The 26,803-nt window shown below is 38.7% G+C and overlaps 1 protein-coding gene and 2 long non-coding RNA genes across 5 annotated transcripts in view; 2 read left to right on the forward strand and 1 right to left on the reverse strand.

Annotated features, from left to right (window-relative positions):
- Positions 1–26,803, reverse strand: part of LOC146489125 (uncharacterized) — a 119,347-nt gene that overhangs the window by 92,095 nt on the left and 449 nt on the right. For all 3 annotated transcript variants that reach the window (XM_085105818.1, XM_085105810.1, XM_085105801.1), the window contains exons 2-7: positions 19,109–19,199; positions 10,681–10,716; positions 9,971–10,012; positions 2,114–2,270; positions 1,344–1,516; positions 422–559 (exon numbers count right to left, since the gene is read on the reverse strand). In XM_085105818.1, the coding sequence (XP_084961944.1) occupies positions 422–559; positions 1,344–1,516; positions 2,114–2,270; positions 9,971–10,012; positions 10,681–10,716; positions 19,109–19,145 (583 nt within the window). In that variant the 5' untranslated portion in view covers positions 19,146–19,199. The remainder of the gene's footprint in view (positions 1–421; positions 560–1,343; positions 1,517–2,113; positions 2,271–9,970; positions 10,013–10,680; positions 10,717–19,108; positions 19,200–26,803) is intronic.
- Positions 2,979–5,826, forward strand: LOC146489128 (uncharacterized). Its single transcript, XR_014863943.1, has 3 exons — positions 2,979–3,306; positions 3,841–3,899; positions 5,452–5,826. It is a non-coding gene; the product is annotated as an uncharacterized LOC146489128 (long non-coding RNA).
- LOC146489129 (uncharacterized) lies at positions 6,705–9,073 on the forward strand. The gene is made up of 2 exons (XR_014863991.1): positions 6,705–6,839; positions 7,004–9,073. It is a non-coding gene; the product is annotated as an uncharacterized LOC146489129 (long non-coding RNA).

Below are 26,803 nucleotides of genomic sequence, written 5' to 3' on the forward strand. Positions count from 1 at the left end.
AACTTCGTAACGTGAAATCTATGCGGTCAGTCAATTACTATAATTAGTCATGATTCCATAGTATTACTGACTAGTGTCTAATTCAAAGATAATTTATAATGGTATACATATTGAATAGAACACTTACTGCCAGACCAAATCACATTCTGACCAGTAATAGAAAACAACATAACTTGCAAAAGAGTACATTGTTTGAAGGTTTTCCATATTGCACCATATTCTTTATAACCTCTAATTACGATAGACCTGTGTATAAAACAGCCCTGCTGTTTCAGGGCTACGGTGGATCGTTTTGCTCCTCAGCCAACCGTGTGAGCCCTACTAAGAGCTTAGGGGTGCCCCCATATGTCTAACTGCTGTTTATCTGTAGTTTTATCTAAAAGGTAGAGGAGTTGTATCCAGTTGAATGAGGAGAAAATACCTGATCCAGTCGCGCCTGAGGAGGGGCCAGTTCTAGAAGATAGAGTTGGGCCTGAAAGCCGCGTCCAGTCAAAGACATCTAAGTGAGACTGACGCCAGCCAGGACACAATCCAGAATCAAAGTTACATGATGCCAGAGCTGAAAGGAGAAGTGGAAATGTCGTCAATGTAGCTTTTATTTATGACTTTAAATGGAAAATGATTTACCAGGGCATCTATCTACTGTAAGAAGAAAGAAAACCAAAAAGCACGTGGAGTACGAGTCGTCCCTTTCCTTTGCAGGAATAGAAAAACGTTGTATTTCCGAGACAGCGCAGCTTGCCTGTTCGCTCGAATCTATGCAAGGTTTAAAGGGGACTGCTTACAATGTTTGGATTCTTATAAAAGTAATATATTGAGAACATAGAAGAATTCGAACTACGCAAAGAACACACACAAACACACACGCAAAAAAAAAAATCCTTTCAAAAGTTTCCTCCAGTCGAAATTGTCCCCTTTTTATGGAAGGATATTAACGGTGCGTTTTATTTAGTACAATCAATGTGGCTGCCAAATTGATTGCTTTTCGATCAAATTGACATTGTTCGTAAGCTGGTCAAAACTGCTGCACTTTTCATGTTTACATGTCTACTGGGGATTGAGTGGGGAGCGGAAGAATGAGGGGGTTCGAAGTTCAGGGATGGAACCTCTCGTAAAGTTAAATAACATTTGTATTTTGGCGATCTTTTCCAAAATGTACACGCAAAAAGCTAGAGCTAGCAAGCCTTACACCCAAATAACAGTATCAGTTGATATTTAGCTTTTTAAAATTAACAAATAAGTTCTTTGTAAGGAAATGAATCGTATATATCGCTAACTCAGATTAATATTCTTATATTAAAATTTTCAGAAAAAAAAAAAGAATGTAAACTCAGTGTACTTACGGATAGTGAAATAAGAGAAAAATAGTTCGTATCCAAAGTATTGAGAACTCCCATCTGAATGAAAAGAGAACTCAGCATAGCTCCCTGTTACACGGACGATTTGTCCAGTTCGCCAACCACAGTACGTACCGATGGTCTGGCTTGCATCATTGGTAATCCTTAGATAGTCGTAACTATAAAAAAATAGATAATATATCTATGTTTGAGGAAAAGAAATTCGCTCTTCTTAGATAACAATATTAAACCTTTGGAAAAAGAAGGAGTGTTAAGGACCCCCATCCCCTAGCCCCCCCCCCCCCCCCCCTACAAACTCTTTCCCTTAGGTGTAAATAAATAAATAAATAAATAAATAAATAAATAAATAAAGGGGTCACGAGTCTTTGATGACGTATTATCGTTTGACATATTTGTGTAGGCTCCACTTACGATCCACCTTTATTTGGTTTGTTACTGCCAGAGAATGACACCCAGTTAAGCCAAAATTTCAGTTGAAATCTACAAAAGATTACTAAAAGGAAAAGAAACGAAAATTCACTTAATATGTAAAATTCTAACATTTCGGTTGCCAAGCCTATCAGAAATTGCTTGTATAACAAAGTTACTTGTTATTGGGGAAACAAATGAAAGGGCATATGAAAGTTTCGGCCTCAAAACTTGTAAGAACCCTTAAAGACATTTTGAAATATTGTTAGTCTAAGGCTTAAATAGTTATTTAGAATATGAAGTTATACCAAATATTCTTTAGGAAAGGAACTGATTTCCGTGCATACCTGCAATATGAATCGCTCTCCAAATAGAAATAGTTAAATTTGATATTCAGCCCTTTTTTGTTTGGAATGGGAACCCGATAAAAGCAGTCCTTGTTGTTTGGATAATAGTTTGGATATCCGGGACTCCTCAGTATGTTGTTAACAACAGAACCGCAATCTGTTAAAAGTTAAAAACATAACAATTGATTAATCGATTAATTGATTATTTCATTAATCAATTAAGTAATTTATTACAACAAGATAAAAAAAAGAAAATTACTATGATAGTTTCTGAGCGCTTTTAATGGCTTTTAGGCAGATTGAGATGTGGATGGGTGAACAAACAACAAATGTCTGGATATCACTTTCTGCAGTAAAAGACTTAAATGACTAGGAAGGATAGCTGCGTCTCTCTCAGCTCGTTCAAGCGCATTTGTAAGCTGTTGTTGTTGTTTGTTATTGTTTTAAGCGGGGTTTACAAATAAAACGTTGTATCCAACGGGAACTTAAAACTTGCTACTTTACCTGTTTCACTAGTATCTGAACTACATAAATTTAATCATCTTCCAATCTTCCAATCATGCAGTGCATCTTCCAATCAACTTTTCATAACTTCTTTCAGAACAAATCCAAAGAGATTTTTTCCGACCGTAATAGGCATTTTTTTTTTTCAATAACATTACTCAGACAGTTAACAACAAACCGACTAAGATAATGCTTAGAAAAGCACTCTAAAAAAATTACCTTGCTCAATATTGATGATACGTTCCTGGCTCATTGTTAACTGATGCTTTATTCCAATTGTTTCATTTTTTTTCTTCTTTTTTTTGTGTCTTCCTTCTCTTATATCTTTCTTATTTTCCTATTCTACTTAAGACGAGATTTTTTTGAACTTCGAGCAACGCGCGGCCAAAATTCCCGTGATGCCACTCGTCACTCGTCAGCATTCACGTGTGTTTCGCATCCGGAGTAAAAAGATTTCGCTTTTTTCTTTTCCGTTCGCTTTTTATCCACCTTAAGAAACGGATATGAAGCATTTACTATGGTAGAAAAAACTCCAACTATGTAAACCTTCATTTAGCCTTAATATTATTGAGATGAAGAAGTTTAAACCGTCGTCAGATGCAATCAACGTGTAGCCTGTTCTTGGAGAAGTATGGCTTATCCCGCCGGTTAACTTTCGATAACAGCGTGGCTAATCCAGTTATTTAAAGGTATGTTATACTTAACTTGTAAAGGTATCAGTTATTTCTTTTAGTAAAAATCCTTTACATCACAGAAACCATTTAAAGGAACAGTTTGAATCGCCGATTGTTCTGTTATGATAGAGCAAGATTTAGTGGTGCAGTGTCCACCTGGAGATTTTTTATCCGCTAGCATATCCCTGATATCGTCGATCGTCGAGTGCAATTTTCAATTATTCCGTTCTTTTTATGAACTTTTATTTAAAAGAACATAGTCAGAATAGACATTTAAACTTAAATGGTTCTGCTTTACCTTTAGAATTATTGAATACAAGCGCAATATTCATTGTTGGGATTTCCATGGTTTGTTGATTGCAAAATCAATCTCATCGTGCGAAATAAAAATTATTTATATTCCTTTTCAGGAACAATTCTCTAAAACGCTGTTGTACTAAGGGTTACTGACCTAAAGCAATTTTATTCATATATTTTACACTCGATACTAACATTATTCAAGTAAAATATATTTGAACCGGTTGTTTTTTCTTCAACTCAAACTTGTAGGCTAATGTAATGTCAACACTCTCACATCGGCCCAGCAACAAGAGATCTGGTTTTCTCTGGTAAGTGCTGAGTTACTGAACATACTGTTATTTCGAACTTCAAATATAGTGTTTTTATTTTGTACGATGTAATGCTTTTGCAATGGTGACTTTCGCTCATCATTTACGATTTCTTCGCGACAGAAATAATTGCTTGTGAATCGAATAATGAAGAAACTTGTTTTCCGCTTTATCCTTGATTAGTTGTGTTATGTACCAAAGAGTTATCCCAATAAAACAGGCCTCTAGAGAACAAGCTCGCCAGTGCTGCTCAAGTTGATGTGATTTCGTTTTGAACCGGTTGTACGGTTGCAATTTGAAAATGCGCGAGTGTGGTTTATTCATATTGAAATTCGATAGCCGCCGCTCGATCACGATCGAGATTCTTTCACGTGTCAAGATTCTTTCTCGTCGAACTGCAAATATTTCGTTTGCAAGTCTTGTATTTGAACGTAGATATTTTATGGTTTTGCGTACATTTTATAGTAAGTTCGCACCATTTCCATGTTTTGCTCAGGAATATGAAGCTATTAAATCGTAATAGTGTTACTGAAGTCCGCAGCTACCGTACTAACAACTATTGAAAAGAAACCTTTTTTTCTGTTTTAAGCCTATCCGTACTGTCGGTTTTAAATTTAAGTGCCATTTATCTGCGATTTCTTAACGATCCGCCTCGTTTGTTTTGGTTTGAAGTAAAACATTCCTTTGATGAGAAATTCTTTTCAACATCCAAATTCCCGCCGTTTTCCTGAGCTGTTGATCGACCACCATGGAAAACCGCGGCAAAGCTGGCGTGGAGCGCGACGCGAGCCAACCTGCCCGAGCTCAGTGTTGTTTTGCTGTGTCGCCAATACATGTATGTCTGCAAAACGACCTAAATATCCGCTAAGGTAGTGGAGAATTTCCAAGTGTTTTATTTAGAAGTAGTACAATTTAACATGTTTTCTGAAGTTCAGTCTAAAAATAATAATTTTATCCTAAATGCTGTAACATTATAGTGACAAGCAGTCATTTTAAGGACGGTGCCTACCAATACAGAAGTTTTTTGTGTACTTTATTACTATGCGGGAAAAGCAGATTTTAGCAAGGGCTATTGGGTAACTATGCATTTTTCAGAGATAATTAAGTAATAATAATCCAAAAGACCAGTAAAATACAAAGCAATGTATGGCATTTTTCTTCCATATTGAAGTTTTATTATCTCTGAAAAATGCATGGCTACCCCCAATTTTCTTTTTGGATACCAAGAACACTTGCTAAGTTCTGCTTTCTCCGCATAGTTTTAAACCGCACAAAAATATCCCTGTTTTAGTAGGCACCCCCCATAGGAAACCTGAGTATCTCGAGATGCGTAGAACGTATGCGCAGTAACAATAGTAGGCACCATTCTTAAAGAGATGAAAACTACTAACAGGTAGTTTTCAGTGTCAAGGTGTTGTTTTCCCGGAGGAGGAAGAGGTACATGTAATGCATTTTTTCAAATTAATCAAAATAATGCTTTAACCACAGGACTGGTTGGCATCCACCTCCTAATAATTCACTGGCCTATGATTTTTTTTTTTTACCTTCACAGGAAGCAGTTTTGTATGAAGAGTATTCAACACTGTCTGGATGGTGAATGAATTCTAGCACAAAGGCTATGGTTTCCAATGGAAAGTTTCTGACAAGGCCGCCAATTCACTTTAGGCACAGAAGCTCCTGTACCATACACTTTACTGTGTAGTCTAGCCTTTGTTATTTTGTAGTCAGTGCACAATACCTCTTCTCCTCGACAAACAAACAAACAAACCAAAACAAAAGAAAAAAAAAACAGAAAAAATATATTATATAAAAGCCACCTATAAATAAGCCCATCCCCAAATATAAGCCCCCCAGGAACTTACAGGTGACAATTACAACAGGAGTTGGCATATACTATAGCTTATTAAATTGAACCCTGGGGCTTATTTTTAGAATTTTATGGAATGCAGGGACCAGGGACTTTATTAATTTTAGTTTGGTAAAGGTTGAGTGATCATGTCAACTTTTCTTTTGCAAAAACTATAACAACAGGAGCCGGATGAGCCTCAGGCTCACATGGGTAAGGTTGACCACACCCAGAAATACAGTAGCAAAGTTGCAATAATTATATGTTTGTAATAATTATATTTCTGGCCTCAGCATGAAAAAAAGTTTGAGTAAAAAAATGGTATCGATGAGTTTTGCACTGATTTTACTGGTTAGGGAAGCAGTATCAGGCTATTTTTCATGCAGTACTTTGATAATGTGGTGTTGCTGTTTCATCCAGCCCTGCAGTATGCAGTGTCAATTCCCATTACTACTAGAATGTTCCTCTGTATTTTTCTGTCTGGAACTAGCATGTAGAGCAAGAGCAGATTACAGTACTTGCAATTTAAAATGCAGTATCAGTATTCTGTCAATTTTCAATACGGTTGCGGGCACACTCAAATGTCCTCATCACTTGTGTTGCCAGTTTTGTTGATTTGATTTTACAGCTACATGTAGGTTTCCAGGTGTGGAACAAGACTACCAAAGGTGCAAAAGTCTTGGCATCCTGACTCTAAAAAAAAAGACCAAATGCCCAAATAGGTTCTTACCAGTAACCCTTATTACTAAAATCAGTGCAGCTTCTGAAGTGAAATATTTTTGGTTATATATTTTTTTGCTTGATTGAGCTGTTTTGTCCTTTGTTTTAAGAGTTTTTTGGAATACAAAATAAAAATTCTACAGGGGCATTTATCATAGACATGAGGTACTTAGAGTGGAGGTTTATTCACTGTAAGCATTTTCCTACCTGTCGTTCTTTCTCAAATTCCCTTTCAAGGATCTCTTTGCAAATCTCCTCATATGAGGCACCTATCTTTTCAACAGCTGCTTTAAGTTCATGTATTTTGTGTTTTGTCCATATGTTAATGTTTTTCTTAATCCTCCGCTGAGTGCGTTTCGATGCATTTTCAAAACGTGATGGAGGTTGTCCAACTGAATTTTTGACAGAAGTGCTTAGTGGCGAAGGCTGCCCAGGGGGGTACTCGGGTATAAACGTGACGGGGGGGTCAGACGGAGCCTAGTATATTGCACCCAAAAAAATACATGGACCTTATATTGTGCACCCAAAAAAATACAAGACTGGAAATAATACTTTTGGATCTTGCGGGAACTTTGGCTTGAATTGAGTAAGAACTATTAGCCTGGCGGAAATTCGAACCAAAAAGTACACGCACAGATTTTTCAGACCCAAAAAAATACACGGTTAAATCTTCAACCCAAAAAATTACAGGAGTTGAAAATTTTTGACCCAAAAAAATACGCCCCCCCCCCTCCCCCCATCACGGTTATACCAGAGTACCCCCCTGGGGAAGGCTGTACGATAACCAGAGTACTGTTCTGAGTACTGTTCTCATTATTGCACGATAACCTGTGTAGCCTTATGTAGCATGCTGCACAGCACCTTAAATTTCCAGACAGGGCCACGCTGCCAAACTCATATTGCAAAAAAAAGAATTTCTTTTTTCAGTGGGCAAGTCACCCACTGACTGAGGCACAGACTTCAAATATTTGATCTTGTAGTGTGGTGTTGTGCATTTTACTGCAGAACATCTCAGGCGAATTGTCTCGTTTCTGCAGCTTTGGCAAGTTCTTCCAATTTATTTTGTTTTCACCATCTTTAATAAGGCGAGATTCACTTTTTGTTACAGTTTCTTAAACAGCTGATGCAAGTTACTGAAGACGTTCTGTACAATCTAAGCAAAATTTGGAACAAACTTGACGAAAGTTAAGAATTTCTTGTCAAACAAGCGCACTGAAAAATTTCCAGACGCTGAAACTTGCTATAACAAAACAACCAGCCTAGTAAAGTACAATGACTAAAAAAAAAAAAAGGGAAAACAGGAACTCTCAAATACTAGGCTTTTACACACTGACCCAAGGAGAAAACACCACGCGGGAAATGTTTAGCTAGGGAGCCCACTTGCCATTGGCAGTTTTCAGTGGGGCCCAAATAATAATAATAATAATAATAATAATAATAATAATAATAATAATAATAATAACAAATTGTATAAAATTATATTATCATAATATCCTATTTAAAATCCTGATTATAATATCAGATAAAATTTGAAAAAACCTACTGAAAGTCCTAATTACAAAAGCTAGCTAGAATTCCATCAATAAATAAGTCTTATAAGAAACAAACTTGAGTAATTTTCAGGATTACTGGACAAAACAAGCGCTCAGGAATTAAATCTAGGCTAAATTTCCAGCAACTGTGCAATGACAGAAAAATCGACAAAACAAAAATTCTCAAATATTAGGCTTCTACGAACCCGAGGAGAAAACGCCACTCAGAAAGCTAAGGAACAAACTTGACTAATTACTTGACAAAACAAGCACTCGTTTGGTAAAAGAATTATCTACCAGTGTAATATTTCCAGAAACTATAACAAAATGAAACAGCCATGGAAAATCCAATGACTGAAAAAATAAGAAAGCAAAAAGCCTCAAATATTACGCTTTTAAAAACAGACCCGAAGAGAAAACGCCGGAAACGGGGAAATAAACGGCAAATTTTACAATAAATTTTAAAAGAAGGTGGAAAATTTGTCTGTACGGCTTTGAACAAGTACAAAAATGTACCGTATAAATTTAAAACACAAATATACAAGCTTACATGTAGCTGATTCTCTGAAAACAATTCTCTCTAAAGACGGCGTACACTAATAGTGAAGAGCTGAGATTGTAACAGATTTGTCAACAGCTTTTGCGAAGTTGCCAAAAAAAAACGTTTCAATCTCGGGTAAGCCGGCCGGCGCCGGTTTAGGATTAAAGGCGAGAAAATGGTTGGCGGCGGTCATGTCTTGCCCGCTGCATGAATTTTATTGGCTTCGAATATAAGATCAAAGACAACACAAAGAATAATGCAAACAACTGTTCATCATTTAATTGTAAAAAAACAAATACTCCTACGTTACAATAAACATTTCTGAACGTCTATTCTGTAAAGTATATTCAAGAAATTCAATCTCCAGACGAACGAGTCGAAATCTGCCGGCAAAAACAATCTCCATCGCGTACAGTTTACAAACGAAGATACGGTAAACAAACATTGGACTCACCGCCTCAAAAGGTTCCTCGAAGTTTCTCAGATCTTCTTCTTGAAGTACCAGAGTTAAACTTTGAATAAAATCGTTTACAACTCTTCCACTTTCGACAAAAACGCCACAAAAGCCGCTCTCCCCTATAATCGAACAACATGGCCGCGCGTTCTGATCGAAAGCGAAATGTGCGCGCAAGTTCTTATGGGATTTTTGACCGCTGGCTTCTTGAATTGCTCGAAGCTCAAAAAAATCTCGTCTTAATTACTTTTCTTATCAATTTGCTTCCAATAAAGATGCACAGTATTAGTTTTACTAGCGGTCCCCCTCTACTCTCCTCTCCCCTATTTGAATTGTATTCTTGAGATGCGTGTTAATTGAAATCCACCCTGAGAACGGATTTCTCGGAGTTGAAATCCGTTTTCGGATTTCGCGTTCGATTGGGAAATCTGGATTTAGATTTTGAAAATCTAAATCCGGAATTCCTTATCGAACGCACCCTTAGTCTAAGTTTTTAATACCTTCGACTTTTTATTTTTTTTGGCCTTATGTAGCAGTAAGGATGGAGAGTATAAATTTAAAAAAAAATGTCAAAAACTGTCAAAATGTCAACTTAAAACTCTTTGGAAAATTTTACGTGGTCTCATTTGTTATTGTTCACCGGGCTAATCTTCATTCCACATGATCACCACCGATCGCTCAATAGAGGATCTTTGTTACATGTTTGCCACAAACGGAGAAACTATATGATTAGCTTCACTTAAATACACTCCACAAAATAAAGGAGCTCGCAGGCAAACTAAGATATAGCAGAAAATTAGAGAACGCTTTGCTATAACGGTTTACAGAACTGAACTGTAAAGATTTTACAAGGAATATATGACGGGGTGGCAACTCTTCAGACTCTTGACACTCAGCCACATATTCTTTGTAAATGTCACAGTTTCTCAAGCTTATTTCTCTGAAAATACTGAGCATACTAAATTAAACATCATTTACCAGATGATTGAGGAGCTGTGTATGGAGCCGCTGTGGAGTATCCTATGATGAAATAAAAATACAACCGTAAATGACTTTGAAACTTGAATTTAATGTCATTTATAATTTTTTGCTTTTGTAATGCTCGTATAGTAAATGGGATTAGATAGTTTGGCTTTTTAACCCTTAACGCTGAAAAGAAAACCTCTTAACATCTGATAGTAGATATGTTGTACGAACGGTACTTATACATATTACATAATCCATAATCCATAATCCATAATCCATAATCCATAATCCATAATACATAATCCATAACCCATAATCCATAATCCATAATCCATAATCCATAATCCATAATCCATAATCCATAATCCATAATCCATAATACATAATCCATAATCCATAATACATAATCCATAATCCATAATACATAATACATAATACATAATACATAATACATAATACATAATACATCTGATAGTAGACATGTTGTACGAACGGTACTTAAACATATTACATAATATATAATACATAACACATAATACATAATACTACTTTATATCGACGCATGTTCTCATTAAACAAAACGTGCAGTTAGAGCGCAAGCTTTGTTGAAAACACTGTTACTAGCAGATTTCCCAGAAGCGAAAATAACAGACAACTTTGTTGGAATAAATTTGGCCTTAAAAAAATTGGCTTTACTACCGGACATTTATCAAAAAACTCACCATGCCCTAGGACAACCAGATGGGCAAAAATCAAAACTGCAAAAGATCAGAAACAAATTTGATCAGAATGAATAATTTGAATCAAGTATCGGCCATCAAGCCTATGTTGCCTTCATTGTACATTGTCCCATGTTTGTGTTATTCCGTGCATTCGTGCTTATATAGTTTAATTATTTGGATGAATAAGCTGACCACATCACTATGACCAAGAACACCTTTAAGAAGTTTAAACGAATGGCGTTGGGACACCATACACAGGCCTGATGAAAAAATAATTAGGCAGATTGATCCAGCAGCGTGGCAAAAATCCCCCTTCTTTATACCAAGACAATACTTCACCTTCCCTTCCCACCCCGCCCCTTAACTACGGACACGAATTACCAACGTTTATTAGACGGTCTCAATTGAGTTAACCGGCAGCCGTCAAACAGCCTAAAATTTAACCGTCAACCGTCAAAAAGGGAAACTTTACCGTCGACCGTCAGCAAGTATTTTTGCAATTACGGAACTACGTAAAACCAAAGTGATTGACAGTATAAAAGATGAAGCAAATAAAATAGGATAAAACAGGCAAAATACTGGCAAATTTCTTCGCCAATGAACTTGAAACTTTACACAAACCTAGACCAACCATCCCACAAGAAGATTAATGCAATAAACATTTCAAAATCGCTGGCTGCTTTGTAAAGCATGATCTTTAGCAATTTACAGTCCTTTACCAATGTCCCAAAATCTGGAACTCTCACCCAATATCAATTACTTCTTCATCAAGTTTTTTCACCTTTACGAAAAAAATGTTGCAGTTAATTTTTATCTATAAAATCATGAATTGACCAAGCCGCACTTACGCAGCACCATATTTTCTATTTCTTAATGACAGCCGAGGAAGCCTCTCCTATAGGCCTGGTCGTTTCTTGAGATCTCCTCGCCATTATTGTAAATTCTATCATTTTTTCTTTTTTTTAGTAAGGCAAATAAATAAATAAATGATGGTGAAGATGTTGACAAAAAAGAAGCTTCCAAAGTTACTGCAAAATCGAACGAGATTATCGCCTCTTTAGCAGACGAAAGAAAACCTAGTACACGTGGACGCCGCCTTCCAAAAACCAAAACATGCTCACTGCGATTATGTCAGTGAGATTCGTGACGAGGCTGAATAAATTGAATGTCAAATTGAAAGACAGGAGATAAATTTTACCCCCTTTCGCCAACGGATCGTTGACTGGATTGCAGCGACAGAAAGTAAGCTGTTAGCAGAATCGCTTTGCGTGGATTCGGACGTGAAACCCGAGGATTCTATTAGCGGCGCTGGTACGCCTACGCTGTCCAAGGTTTCGCGGAGTTCCAGTCGAGCCTTTTTCCGTTGCGTTAGCAAGGGCCAAGGAGGCAGCTCAAGTTGCGGTATTAAGGGACGAGATTACTATCCTAGAAAAACGGCAGGTGCTCGAGGAGCGGAAGTTTCGTTTGAAGCAAGAAGAATCCGGTCTTAATTTGGAGGCTGAGATTGCTAAGTCTACAGCAAGAGAAAGAGCATTCGCAGCGATAACTTCCCCTAGTTAAGTTCAGTTACAACCTCCCAAGTGGAGCTAAGATTAAATGACGAAGATTCTGTTACTGCCACTCCCACTAAAAATCCTGGCCAAGAGAAAGTTCGTCGTTTTGATCAAGACTTTCCTAGTTTCCCAGCCCATCGTACCGCACCTGAACGTATGGATCACTACGTGGTTAAAGAGAGTTTACAGAAAGAAACGATTGCTTTGCAGCGGCAGCAGACAGATCTCCAGAGTCAACAGAACAGAATAGTTGAGTTACTCGCCCACAGCCAGAACAGAAATAAACTCCCTCAGCCGCGTATTCCAGTTTTTGATGGCAACCCGTTGGAGTACCGATCCTTCCTACGTGAGTTTGATTGAATCCAGGACTTTTAACAATACCGATCGGCTGTATTACTTCGAGCAGCTCATTGCAGGACATGTAAAAGACCTTGTGAGATCTTGTCACCACTTGCCATCAGACAAAGGGTATGACAAGGCCCGCCGACTCCTGAAAAAGAAATTCGGTGAAGAATACCGTATTGCGTCTCTTATGAAATTAAAGCATTGAACTTGCCGAAAATAAAGGAAGAGGATCGTATGGCGTTAAATCGATTTTCCGTATATTTGAGGAGCTGCAAGAACGCCTCGGCGGACAGTCATTACGTATGGAAGTTTGATCAGCCAGGGAACATCCAAAAATTGGTGTTTAAACCCCCGTACAACCTCAGAGAGAGATGGCGTAGAACTGCAGACGACATAATGGAGCTGCAAGCCAGGCCTGTGGAGATTAGCGATCTTCTCGCGTTCGTGGATCGTGGAGTTAGGATTATCACCAACCCTGTTTTTGCAAAAATTTAAGAAAGCTCAAAGCCACCATCTGGCTCAGGGCCAGACTCGTACCCAGACGCTATTTACGTGTTTTGTGGGGTGAGAAGATTGGATACGAGGATGGATTGGAGCGCGCGGGGTGTCATGAAAAGAGGCGAAGGAAAAATAGCGACTGGCAGATTTTGATCCAATATGGCGTTTGTCCAAAGAGTGATTTCTTTTTTGTTGGCTTGTAATTTCGTGCTACCGTAACGGCTAACGGCTTTTTCGCAGGAATATTCGCGGGAAGACGAAATATGACTGTGATACTAACCTTCGATCCACAATTCACTGAACGGATTGTCCAAATCACCCACATCGTCTTGCCGCGAATGTTCCCGCGAAGAAGCCATTACGGCAGCACGACATTACAAGCAAACAAAAAAGGAAATCACTCATCGGACGAACGCTTTAGCTCGTTAAATACCAAACTAGAACCCGCACTGAATTCTGACTGCAAGAAATGTCTAAAATTACTCCGTTTTCTTAAAAAAGAGCACTGGACGGTTCCACGCACGATTGCACGGATCTGTCAAACGAAATCTTCCAGTCGCTATTTTTCCTTCGCTTCTTCCAATGACACCCTGCGCGCAATCCCTCTTCCCACCCCACAAAACACGTAAATAGCGACTGGGTACGAGTCTGGCTCAGGGCCGTCTGCAGCAAGTGACAAGACTTCCAGGTTGAGAAAGATCAGTTTCCTCTCCCAAGTTGACGGTGCTAAAGCAAGGCCGCGGGATGACCCTGTTATTCAGTGCGTGTACAGTAACAAGAACCACGCCCTTGAAGACTGCCAGTCACTAATGTGGAAGCCATATCAAGAGAAAAATACCAGTTCCTGACTTCCAAGAACCTGTGTTTCGGATGCCTGTCAGATCAGCATGTTTTGCAGTACTGCCTTCAAAGGAAGACTTGCAAAATTGCAAACTGCACAAGAAAGCATCTATCCGTTTTACATACTCGTCCGCGCGGGGGAACCACGAGAGACCTGGTTGTAGGAACAGACTCTCAAGTTCGTTTCAACGTGGTAAACACGGACATGAAAGCGCAAAGTCACCATTGTGGGCGTTATAGGACAGGGATGGCCGTAAATCCAGTTAAAGTTAGAGCGAAAGGTACTGATAAGAGTGTCATCACGAGCGCCTTTCTCGGCAATGGCAGCAATTCAAGTTTCTGCACAGAGCCTATATTGAAGCAACTTGGAGTGAAAGGTCAGAAGACAAAGATATCTCTCTCTACCCTGGATTGGGAAAACTGTACGACCTATAGTACCATCGTTCGTGACCTTCTCGTGTCTGACTTAGATTAGATTGAATACGTTAGTCTACCAATGCTGAATGCCTGACCAGAGATTCCTGTTAGCATCGAAGACATTCGCATTCAATATGACATTTACTAGAGACCTCATATACAAGGTGTTTTCATTCCTCGTGTCCATGCTGAAGCAGGTCTTCTGATTGCAAGTGATGTACCTGAAGCCCTGGATCCGTTAGAGATAAAACACAGTCAGGAAAGTGGTCCCTACGCTGCAATAACGCGCATTGGTTAGGCTATTAATCGTCCCTTGGGGCGTCATCGCCATCGACCTCAGGTCTCTGGCTTTTTCGTTAAGGTTGACCCGCAACTGCACCAAATGGAAAAATATTTTTACAATCGTGAATTTCTTTGGTTAATCGTTGATGAAAAGACGGAGATGTCACAGGACGAGCGGCAGTTCAAGCAAAATGCCGAAGAGACAGTTGAACGAAAGGTTGCCATTATCAAATCTCCTTACCATACGGCGTTCGAACTGGTTGAAGAAAAGACTCGAAAGAGACCCGAAGTTCTGCGCGGACTACAAAGCTTTCATAAGAGACATTGTGGCTAAGGGTTGTGCACTTAATTTTTCCCCGGATCAGACAAGTCTTGAAGAGGGAAAGGCGTGGTATATACTCCACCACGGGGTATATCATCCCCACAAACCTGGCAAAATTCGAGCTGTTTTTGATGTTCTGCAAAGTTCAATAGTGTATCGCTCAACAGTATGCTGTTCAAGGTTCCAGACCTCACCAATTCTATAGTTGGAGTATTGATAAGATTCCGTGAAGACAGAATCGCAGTCATGGCAGATATAGAAGCTATGTTTTATCAGGTACGAGTTTCGGACCGTGACAGTTCCTTTTTGCGCTTGTTATGGTGGGATGACGGCAACATGGCGGTAGAACTGCAGGAATGCCAGATGCTTGTACACTTGTTTGGTGCCATATCGTCCCCGGCTTGCGCAAACTTCGCACTTCGGAGAACGGCAGTTGATAACAAAGAAAGTTTCCCCTCTGACGTCGTTAACGCAGTAAAAAGAAATTTCTATGTAGACGATTGCTTTAAGTATCTCCCTTCTGAGTTGGAAGCAATTACTCACGTCGACAGCTTGCTAGGCCTTCTTTCAAGAGGCGGTTTCAAGTTAACCAAATGGATCAAATGGATCAAATGGCAACAGACGCAGTGTTAATGAAGCTATTTCTGAGTCTGAGAGACCTAATGAAATTAAAGGGATCAACGCACATAAAGACGTTTTACCTATTTAGTGGGCTCTTGGAATCCAGTGGTGGGTGGAAACTGATACGTTTGGGTTTAAAATCTGTGCAAAACCTTATCCTTCGATACGAAGCGGAATCCCGTCCGCTGCAAGTTCTGTTTTTGACCCCTTGGATTTCTCGGCACCTTTTACTTTGACGGCGAAGCATATTCTCCAAGATCTCTATCGCATCAAGCTCGATTGGGATGATGAAATTTCTCCGGAGTACCGTCCGCGCTGGAAAAATTGGCTGGTAGATCTGCCAAAACTGACGTCTTTCGGTGTTAATCGTTGTTTGACGCCAGCAGACTTCGGCCAAGTTACATTCAATCAGCTTCTTCATTTTTACGATGCCTCAGAAGTTGCTTATCGTTCTGTGTCTTTTTTGCGATCAGTAAATGAAGGAGGCAAGATTCATTGTGCATTCCTGTTTGACAAGTCACGCGTTACACCTATGAAAGCTGTTTCAGTTCCCCGTTTGGAGCTCCGAGCTGCTGCTATGTCAGTGCGCCATGACAAGATGTTTAAGAGAAAGATCGAGATTTCATTAAACACTTAATTAGTATTCTGGACGGATAGTATGTCAGTTCTGCTTTATGTCAAGAACTAAAACAAGCGCTTTTGCACCTTTTTTGTGAATCGCGTTTCCATGATACGAGACCGTTCGTCTCCAGATCAATGGCACCACATGAAGGAGCAGTAAATCCTGGTGACTAATACGTCAAGAGGAATGACCGCTGAAGCCTTGCTGAATTGTGAGAGATGGTTAACGGAGCCGGAGTTTTTTTGGAACCCGGGCAAGATTGGCCTCAAAATCCCTTGTCGTTTGGAAGGATTTCATGCGAAGACCCAGAAGTAAAACCAGAACTAAAGACTTCTGTGGCGTCCATGTCAGAGTCTGTTTACCCTTTTGTTGAGCCCTTTTAGCGATCATCTTCATGGCATTGGTTGAGGTAGCTTGGTTTCGCATTATCGTGACATTCTGGGAAGACTAACGAGGCGAAGAAAAGCCGGACAGTCAACTGAGTACATTCCAAGCAAAGATTTGCAGTTTATAGCAGTGGAGGAGATGAAAGTCGCAGAATTGGAAATAGTAAAGAATGTTCAGCGACACCATTTCCTAAAGAATTCAAGTCCCTTGAGAAGCCAGAAAACTGCTGCTCTACTTAACGAGTTAAAAAGAGCAGCAGTCTTCGGAGCCTGGATCCCATCTCGGTTGATGGCCAAGTACGTATTGGCGGAAGACTTAGTCTAGCTTCAACTTCCTTTGAATCTAAGCATCAAATCATCCTTCCCAAGAATGATCACGTGACCAATCTGGTTATCGAGAATTATCACCTCGTTTTTGGGTACTCTAGCAAAGAGTACGAGTTAGGTCTGGCACCCGAGAAGTTTTGGATCGTAAATGCAAGTTCCGTTATTAGGAGAGTTCTTCCCAAATGTTTTAGTTGCAGACGACGACATAGCCCACTTTGTGAGCAGAAAATGGCTGATCTGCCTTTGGACCGGATTACCTCAGGTGCGCCACCTTTCACAGCAGTTGGTATAGATTGTTTTGGTCACCTACAAGTACGCCGCGGCCGAAGTCTTGTAAAGCAATATGGGGTCATCTTTAGGGGTCTGCGTACGGCTCTGTCAGCAATTAACCTCTCTTCGATCATAGCCAATGACGATATAAATCCTGACTGGCATAAATGGAAAGACACGTTTCTATTAGCGGTCTCTGACTATATACAGACAAAGAGGCTTAAGGGACGCAATCCCATACAAGGAATCTATAAGACAGAAGCTGAAACTATCTCCCTCCGACGAACTAAGGTTAAGATCTTCAATTGAAAATCCTCGGGAACAAGCCAACCTGTTTAACTGCTACTTCAAAGTCGAATCCGTACTCGAAGCCCTTGAAGTCACGAAAGCCTAACGAGTGAACAGAGAATTACATACCCATCTCCTTACCGTCACTGGTATCTAAAGTCTTGAAGCGGTGTGTATTTTTAAGTGTTAAAACACTTCAAAGATAGACTGTGCGAGGTGGAAAGAGATTGTCAGCATGGATTCATTAGAGGGAAATCATGCACCTCCAACCTCTTGGAAGTTCTGGACCACGTGAGCTCCCTACTAGACAACGGAAAACAAGTGGACATGATCTATATGGATATGTCTAAGGCCTTTAGTAAGGTGAACCACGGCTTCCTGCTGCAAAAGTTTCACGAGTTTGGATTTGGAAGCAGCCTCTTGCAGTGGTTTAGCTCTTCCCTGATGGGTCGCTACCAACGTGTAACAGTACTGGGTGAAACCTTGTGATACTTTGCCTGTCAGCATCGGAATACCTCAGGACTCCATTCATTTCTCATCTATGTAAATAACTTGCCCGATTCGGTCCCGAAGAGCCATGTTGCCGTGCCTACAAGCTGACTTGCTTGCCGGCTACCGAGCTGGCTGAGATTTTGATTTCTTAAAAGTCTTGCTCGCTGGCAGTGAGGAGCGAGTATTTTTTTTCCAGGAACGTTAATTAGTGACCAAGATTGACGTAGAGACACTCAGATAGTGTTTAGTGGAACATGCGATTAATTTTCTCTAAAAGGGTCGTTGGGTACTCCTGGCATCGAAATGGTATGCAAATTTGTTGCACATGTTTCGCAGGCTAATTGACAGGAATAGACATATTTTTTTAGAGTAGAACAGGAAAGTAATCTGGAATCGAAAAACATTGAATGGCTCTCTTCACTGAGTCTGAAAAGTTTGAGGGTCCAATATGTGATGTTTGGAAACATTCACGAGCTCCAGATGTCAAGTGTTTGGGAAACGGTTTTCATCTCATAATTCGTGTCCTAATTATCGCACGCATATTCGATCTTCCCTGAGTGGGAAAGAGTTTGAACCAGAGCTTGAAACTTGGAAAAAATGAAGTTCTCTTCTTCGTCTTTTGAGATATGAGATATAATTTAGAGAAAATTACATACCAGAAACACTTTTATTTTAATGAAAATAATCATCACTTTCAAGGCATTTTGAGTAGCGTACAAAAAACTGAATGCTTTAGAAAGCAGCCAGCGAGTTTGGAACGTTTATTGTATTAATTTTCTTGTGTAATGGTTGGTCTAGGTTTGTGTAAAGTTTCATGTTCATTGGATTATTTCACACCGTGAATAGGGGCTTCGTCGATTGAACATAATTTTCGCGGTTTTGATTGGCCCGTGACCGCACCTAGGCCGCATTTCAAACTCTTGCAATTTTCTCTAAAAATAAAATACTTTGGAAATTTAAAATATGATTTTTTCGAAAACAGTTTATCCAAGGGTATCTTCAGACAAAATATCAGAAAATCGACCAAGTGGTCGCTGAAATGCAGTTCTCTATTCTTACAGGCAGCCGCTCTTAAGACACTTGTGACAGAATAAGAAAACCAGTATCATGAAAAGTGAAAGGAACATGATTGGTTGGTTGGTTGAGTTAAAATAGTTTCTCTTACCTTTTAAACAGAGGTGTAAAACGGTATAGGGATTCATGCTCCTGTTCCAATGTTCAGTTCTAGGTATGAAGGTTTCATTCGATCATCAAACCTAGTCGTTGAAGCAGACAGAAAGATTGCGTAAGAACCCTAGACGTGATGCCATATTTTAAGTAATGAAACTTGTTTGCTGTTATGATGAGTTACGAAGGAAAACGCTAGGGTAAACGGCGCGTAGTAAACAATGAAGATAAAGGCAAACGGGTAAATGTTGTCTAAAAAGCGACTGAGACCGTAGATATCCGGCATATATTAACCAATAGACGTGATAGAAACATCTATACACCCTTTGGCAAAAGAGTCAGTGACGTAACCATGTAATGGTCAATTGTAAACCAGGCAGCGATAAATGGTTATACGACTCTAAAGTAAATGACAGTAAGCTACCATCTCGATCGGCACACGAGAAAACAATACTTAATATACATAGACTGGGGCGTTAACGTGGGCCAAACTACGTGTAGGAATAGCAAATCTATCTAGACTTTGTACAAAATATATAATAAAAGCTAAATAAATAAAAAAAAACTTAGTGACTAATAATCTCTAAAAATCATGAATGTGAATTTCTTAAAAATGTGTCATCATTTCGAAAGTCCATTATTATTATAATTATTATTATTATTATTATTATTACTATTATTATTGTTGTTGTTGTTGTTATTACTGCCCTTCTAAATCCTTATGACCAATACGAATATTACAGTCAACCCAGGTCACGCGTGAACGATATTTTTAAAATTTGAACGGAGTTTTGAAATTTACATGTCAGTTCCCGTATAAATTTCCCTAGCTTATTGACGGTATAAAGCTAATATATATATATTTAGCCAAGCCTAAAAGTGGAGCTCCACAATTCCTTTTTAATAGCATATATATACATGCGACTCTGCTTATTGTATAAACGTAATAACGTTACCAATTCTTCATCCTGTCTTGAGTGATATATATCTTAAGTGCATATAAAGCAAACTTTTTACGCGTCGGCGGAAAATATACGTTTTGAACCATAAGCTGTTCTTGTTGATTGTGCGAGATCACATTGCTGAATTCCGATGACGTTCGAGACCATAAAACACTTGTGGATGAAAAAATTGGGTGTCTCGAAAACGAAGACCTCTAAACGAAGAGCCTAAGACCGTAAGACCCCGAAAACTCGAAAACGAAGACCCCCAAAATTTCCAAATGTAAGTACAAAAGAAAAAAATAAAATAAAATAAAATAAAAATACATTAATTTATACCTGAAGTGGAATTTAATTCTTTCCTGTGGTCCTACCATGGTTATCCGCCATCTTGAGATGAGTAACCGTGTTTCTTGGAATACTGACCGGAAGTGTGTTTCCCACTCCCCTGGACCGGAGGCGCGTTTCCGAACTTCTCAGTTGCGCTGCTGGGTTTTTATTTAATTACTAACTACATGCACAACGAAACGAGTGTTAAATCCCTCCTTCTGGGAATTACAACCACGCGATCGTGAGAGCAAAAGAAATGAAGCCTAGGCTTTCTATTATGAAAGTTGTTGTAATGATTTTGAGGTTCTTTAATCCCGAGTACATCCATACATTTATCTCTATTGCAAACTAGCCGTGAACTGCTACTAAGCCATAGTTCACGGGAAATAAAAAAAAAGGGGAATGTATGGAAAATTCAAAACAGGACTGGACGCTTTCTGGCATAGCTACATCCCTCCAATTTTTCCCTAAAATCCTTTTCCTAGTATTCGACGCCATTTTGCCTACTCGTCAAAATGGCGTCGAATACCCTGATAAGGCCTATTTTACAGGGAGGCTGATGAATTTTGTTAAAAATAGGAATCGACACTCGGGATTGAAGAACTTCAAAATCATTACAGCAGCTTTCATAGTAGAAAGCCTTGGCTTCATTTCTTTTGCTCTCACGATCGCGTGGTAGTAATTCCGAGAAGGAGGGATTTAACACTCGTTTCTTTTGCTTGTTGGTTATTAAATAAAAACCCAGCAGCGCAATCTGAGAAGTTGGGAAACGCGCTTCTGGTCCAGTGGAGCTGGAAACACACTTCCGGTCAGTAAGAAACGCGGTTGCTCAGCTCAAGATGGCGGATAACCATGGTAGGACCACAGGAAGGAATTAAATTTCACTTAAGGTATAAATTAATGTATTTTTATGTTATATTTATTTTTTCTTGTACTTACACTTGGAAATTTTGGGGTCTTCGTTTTTGAGTTTTCGGGGTCTTAGGGTCTTAGGGTGTTCGTTTTAGAGGTCTTCTAATTACGAAGGCGGTGTTTGTTGACAAAAGTACAGTTAAAACTTATTCTTCTATAATTCTCTCTTTTTAACTGCCCCAAAAATTTTATTGCATATTCTTACAGACGAGACATTGCTCTTTAACCTGGATTCTGTTTTAGGATGCCAACTGATGTATCTTTAGCGATATTTTCCTTTAAAGTCGGCCATTTTTTTGGCACTTGAAGAGTAGTTCAATAGGGAAGAAATTAAAAATTTTGTAAAAAAATCAGATCTCGATCAAATTCCCCAAAAAGCTTCTCAACACAACAACAAACATTTGCTTGTATCGAATAATGGGATTTTGTTCGGATTTGTAACGCTTTCTTTGTAAGGCAAATTTTTAAAAGTGTGGCCTAAAATGACCGCTGAAAGCCCTCTCAGAGCGGTAAAACCAAGATGGTCGCACTACAGCTAAAATACGAATCGAACTGAGCTGAAAGTTATATTTATGTGAATCACTTGTATAGACCATTCTTCTGAGAAAGCTTAAGGGATTTCATTTTTTCTCGTCCAAACGACGAAAGTCGATATTTACAGAGGACGGCTCTTAAACCTACTAGCTCGTCTATTTCTCTCACAGAAATAATTCTAGTCTTTAATAAAATAAACGTTAACAAACGGAAAATACAGAAAAAATAATGTTTGGTTGTGGCCTGAAATATTTCAGTGAGCGCTTAACATTTGAGCGTGTTTACAAAATTTATCCGCCGAGAATGGCGAATGAATTACACAAGTCCAGCACAAAATGTTCAAAACAATTCATAACTCTGTGAATATTTCTCCTATTGAAATAATTCTAGTCTCAAAGTAAACGTTAACAAACGGAAAATACAGGAAAAATAATGTTTGGTTGTGGTCCGAAATATTTCAGAGAACCCTTTAATTTAAAATAATAGCATGTTTACAAAACTTATGCGCTGCGAATGGCGAATTAGCTGGAGAAGTCCAACACAAAATGCTCAACACAATTCATAACTCTGTGAATATTTCTTCTACAGAAATAATTCTAGTCTCTAAGTAAACGTTAACAAACGAAGAATACAGAAAAAATAATGTTTGGTTGTGGCCCGAAATATTTCAATGAGCACTAGATTAGAGCGTGTTTACAAAACTTATGCGTTGTGAATTGCGAATGAAATACACAAGTCCAACACAAAATGTTCAAAACAATTCATAACTCTGTGAATATTTCTTTTATAGAAATAACTCCAGTCTCTTAATAAACGTTAACAAAAGAAGAATACAGGAAAAACATGGTTTGGTTGTGGCCCGAAATATTTCAGTGAGGGCTTAAATTTAGGGCGTGTTTACAAAACTTATGCGCTGAGAATGGCGAAGAAGTCCAACACAAGATGTTCAAAACAATTCATAACTCTGTGAATATTCTCTCACGGAAATACTTCTAGTCTCTAAGTAAACATTAACAAACGGAGAATACAGGAATAATAATGTTTGGTTGTGGCCCGAAATATTTTAGTGAGCGCTTAAAATTAGAGCATGTTTACAAAACTTATGCGATGCGAATGGCGAATGAATTAGAGAAGTCCAACACAAAATGCTCAAAACAACACATAACTCTGTAAATATTTCTCCTACACAAATAATTCAAGTCTTTAAGTAAACGTTAACAAAAGGAAAATACAGGAAAAACAATGTTTGGTTGTGGTCCGAAATATTTAAACGGTTACTGCGTGTTTACAAATGTGCCCTACATTTGTCGTATGTCAACAATTGAAGTATTTGTGTATAATTTGAAGTGTGTTAAATATGGAAAATTACCGACAGTTGCCTGCAAAAATGCATTTAAATTTTATGCGACTTGCGTGTTACTTACTCACCCAGCTCACCACATGTTTGTTTGAACTGACATTTCGCCTGTTTTTTCGTCACTGTCAGGTTTCAAATTTGCTTCTTAGTCGCCTGCTTTCTCGACATATGTAGTTTGACAACATATTCAACGAAAACAGGAAATAAGTGCACTTCAAAATTCTCGTTTGTTTTTGTTAAAGAAGTAAGCCATCCCACTTCCCGCTGAAATAAAACGCGGGTTGCCGCACAGGTCGAGTGTGGCATTTCACAATGGCTTACATAGATGGGCGGACGTACGACAGATGGTCGGACAGTGACGTCATAACCAACATTTTTCGCTTTCATGGGTATACCAAAATCTCTTATCAATGGGGCTCCGGCGCGCGGACCTCCGCTATGAATATTTCTTTACATTGCAAAATTGAATATTTCAAGAATAACAATTGTTTCGCAAGTATTTTGAATCTTTTTTTCAGTTAATGCGTCTTTTTCGGAACGATTTTCAGAGAAATGTCCAACATTCCATTCACACGTCGGACATTACAAAGAGAAATTCGAATGTTCATTTCATTCTTGGAAATACTGTTCATGCGTGACCTGGGTTGACTGTAAATCTCGAACTAAGTTCAGCCAAAGATCACTATGGATAGCCTCCCTAGCAGACGCTCTTTTGGGTCGATACACGATCTTTGTTCCTGAAGGATGGTGTGACGAGCCAAAAGAGCGTCCGCGAGAGACTATGAATTCTCTACCGGAACTTGAAATAACAAAGGAAACCTTTTGCACTCTTTTCTCCCAGTCTAGGTTTAATTGATATTTTGAACGGACAAAGAAATGTAATATTACTTTACTGCATAACTGGGCATCCCAGTAGCCTAGGCGATAGGCTCGAATCTGCCGGTTCTGTTTGGTGTTTCTGGATGGTGAAAAAGTTCCGAAAGGACAAGATGATTGTGTCCCTTCGACTGCTCATTCAGTTTCTTCGGTGTATCCGGATTGAGGTGGGCAGGAAAATTTCTCCGGTCTTTTCACCTTTTTTGTACTACTGCAAAAAAATGCCATGGTCTTTAACACTTTTTAAGGTGTCTATCCGTATTGGTGTGGGCTGGAATTACTATCGAGTCTCATTTGATCGAAACCTAAACCTCAATCCACCGCAAATTACTTGACGCTGACAGACATAAATGACAACAACGTAAATTGGAAGCCACCTTCTGCTGTGAATTTTAAACTCGCACAAAAGCTGTCACTGCGAGTACATACTTTCCGTCAAACGCTTTTTTTCCTTAGTAGGAAAACATACTGCAACCTGTAATAAAAGAAGTTAACACAATCTTTCTTTTTTTTTCTTTTTTCAGGCCAAAATGTATGTAATTGCATAACAGTTCCGACTAAAATCTTAAGTTACTATCTAAAGCTGACCTTTGCGCGCCAAAGGGTTTCATCCAGAAGTTTCTTTTACTGAATTGGATTGTCATGCTTGTCAAAAAAATTGTCGTTGAGTTAGGAGGAATTTTCTTGACATGAGTCTTTTTAGAAGAAATGGAAAGGCTTTAGGCACAGCGGATCAGAGCTACTAGCAAATGTTTCAAACAACCTTGAGGTTCATGAGGTTATTAAATCTCAACGCGCATAATCTATTGTTTTGACCACATTCACCATCAGTCAACCAAAATGGGACATCAACATATGTCAATAATTCACGAACAATCCGTCAAAGAAATCAACAAGTTTGGTTCGCCCCAAGAATATTGTACAATAATGACTGGTCCCAAAGGAAACAAAATCAACTGGTTTCCAGAGGGATCATGCATTCATTAAGTGATTCTTCCATTGCACAACAAATGCATTAATAGATAAATAATTACAAATAATAGATAAATTATTAGCAGACAACCGTGGCACGGAGAAGTGTCTTAAAATGCTGTCAAAATGTAGAAAAATCGTCGTATACATTTAAATGTAACGAGATGACTATTTCTTCTCGTAACAAGTTGTGCACAAAGCGCAAATTCCAAATCTCACGACCACATCATGCCACTTTGAGTCACGCTCTGTTCACGTGGAAAAGCAGTCAAGTTCATCGCTACCCAGCTCATGGGTTTTTGATGAAAAACAATAGGGTCCTTTCGAAATATTAAAAGTCAGCTTGAAAGCGAAACATGATTATTCAGTTCCCTTTGTTTGTGTCCTCTAAACCTCATTGTAAAGTTGAATTTTAATCTATCCTGAAACCTACTGTATTATTTGATCCGGGTAAAAGCAAACATGTCTGTAGAACTCAAGAGTGTCGTGTTTTTCTTTAAATTATTAGATCTCATTTGACCATAAACTAACCAATGAATGCATGCGCTATGGCAAGAAAGAAAACCTCCATCTATGTAACAAAAGGTAATGTCAGAGCCAAGCGGAGACCGTCTTCCCGTATGTAACGACAAGAGAAAAGTCTTCCAAATAGGTAAAACAAACCTCCAAATAAAGTTAACAAAAAAGACGCCGCCATCGATCAACTAAACAGGCACGGGGCCTAATTAAAAACACCTGTTTTTCTTTCACTTAAATCACATATTTGCACCTCAATGCATCGTATTTTAATCTACGAAACGCATACCACACTTTCCGGTGCTAGACGTGTGAAATAAAACCAACTGTAATCACGCTTGAGAATCCAACTTAATTTATACACTTCTCTAGCCTAAATTCTGCACAGTCACAATATTTTCAATGCTGTGCAGCTATATACCGGGTAGCCGGCGGGCATGCTTTCAAATAGACTAAATGCCCGACAGTCAAAAATGTTCATCGAATTTCTGCAGAGGGTCAAGATCAAGCTTCTTGAGCGTATTCGATGTTTTTTTTTTTTTTTTTTTTTTTTGAAATACCAAGCGATTCTAAAAAATTATTTTGTTATGTGGTGGAACGCGAGCATGATAAAAAAACGCTGAATTTTCGAAACAAATTGTGGTCAGACTGACGAGGTACGGTCTCAAATACTCTTATACTCTCATACATTCTTATAAATCATTGCATTGCATCAGTGTAACTTTTAGATTTACTATCGTTTTGACGTTTAATGTTGTTAAATAATCATTATTGTCACTCAAAAGCCCTTTTCAGGGAGTGTCATTAAAGTTTGCAATGCACGGCAGTCAGAAATATACACACGATTACGAAAGGTAGTCAAAATCAAAATTCTTTAATATATTCGATTAATTATTTATTTATTTTTATTTTTTTCTTTGGAAATGTCAAATGATTGTAAAAGCTGTTTTGGTTTTGTAGGAGATGCCTGTTTTTCCGAGAGCGAGCTTGATGCCACAGTCATAGTTTTCAAAGCCCAGTTGGTCACGCTATTTCAAAGAAATTGTGCTTCACGGAAAATTCGTCCACTACAACACCAACACAGTATTTGGGATCAAGCATCGAATACGCTCAAAAAGTTTGATTCTGACTGCCGGGCGAGTATTTAGTCTATTTGAGACCGTGTCGGCGGTCTGACCACAACTTGTTTTCTTAGTGTCAAAAACTCAGCGCGCCATGCTCCTACTCGGAAATTTCATCCATTACAGAGCCAAAA

This window comes from Pavona decussata, unplaced genomic scaffold (genome assembly GCF_977016875.1).
Source record: "Pavona decussata unplaced genomic scaffold, jaPavDecu1.1 SCAFFOLD_6, whole genome shotgun sequence".
In the NCBI taxonomy this organism is placed as follows: domain Eukaryota; kingdom Metazoa; phylum Cnidaria; class Anthozoa; order Scleractinia; family Agariciidae; genus Pavona; species Pavona decussata.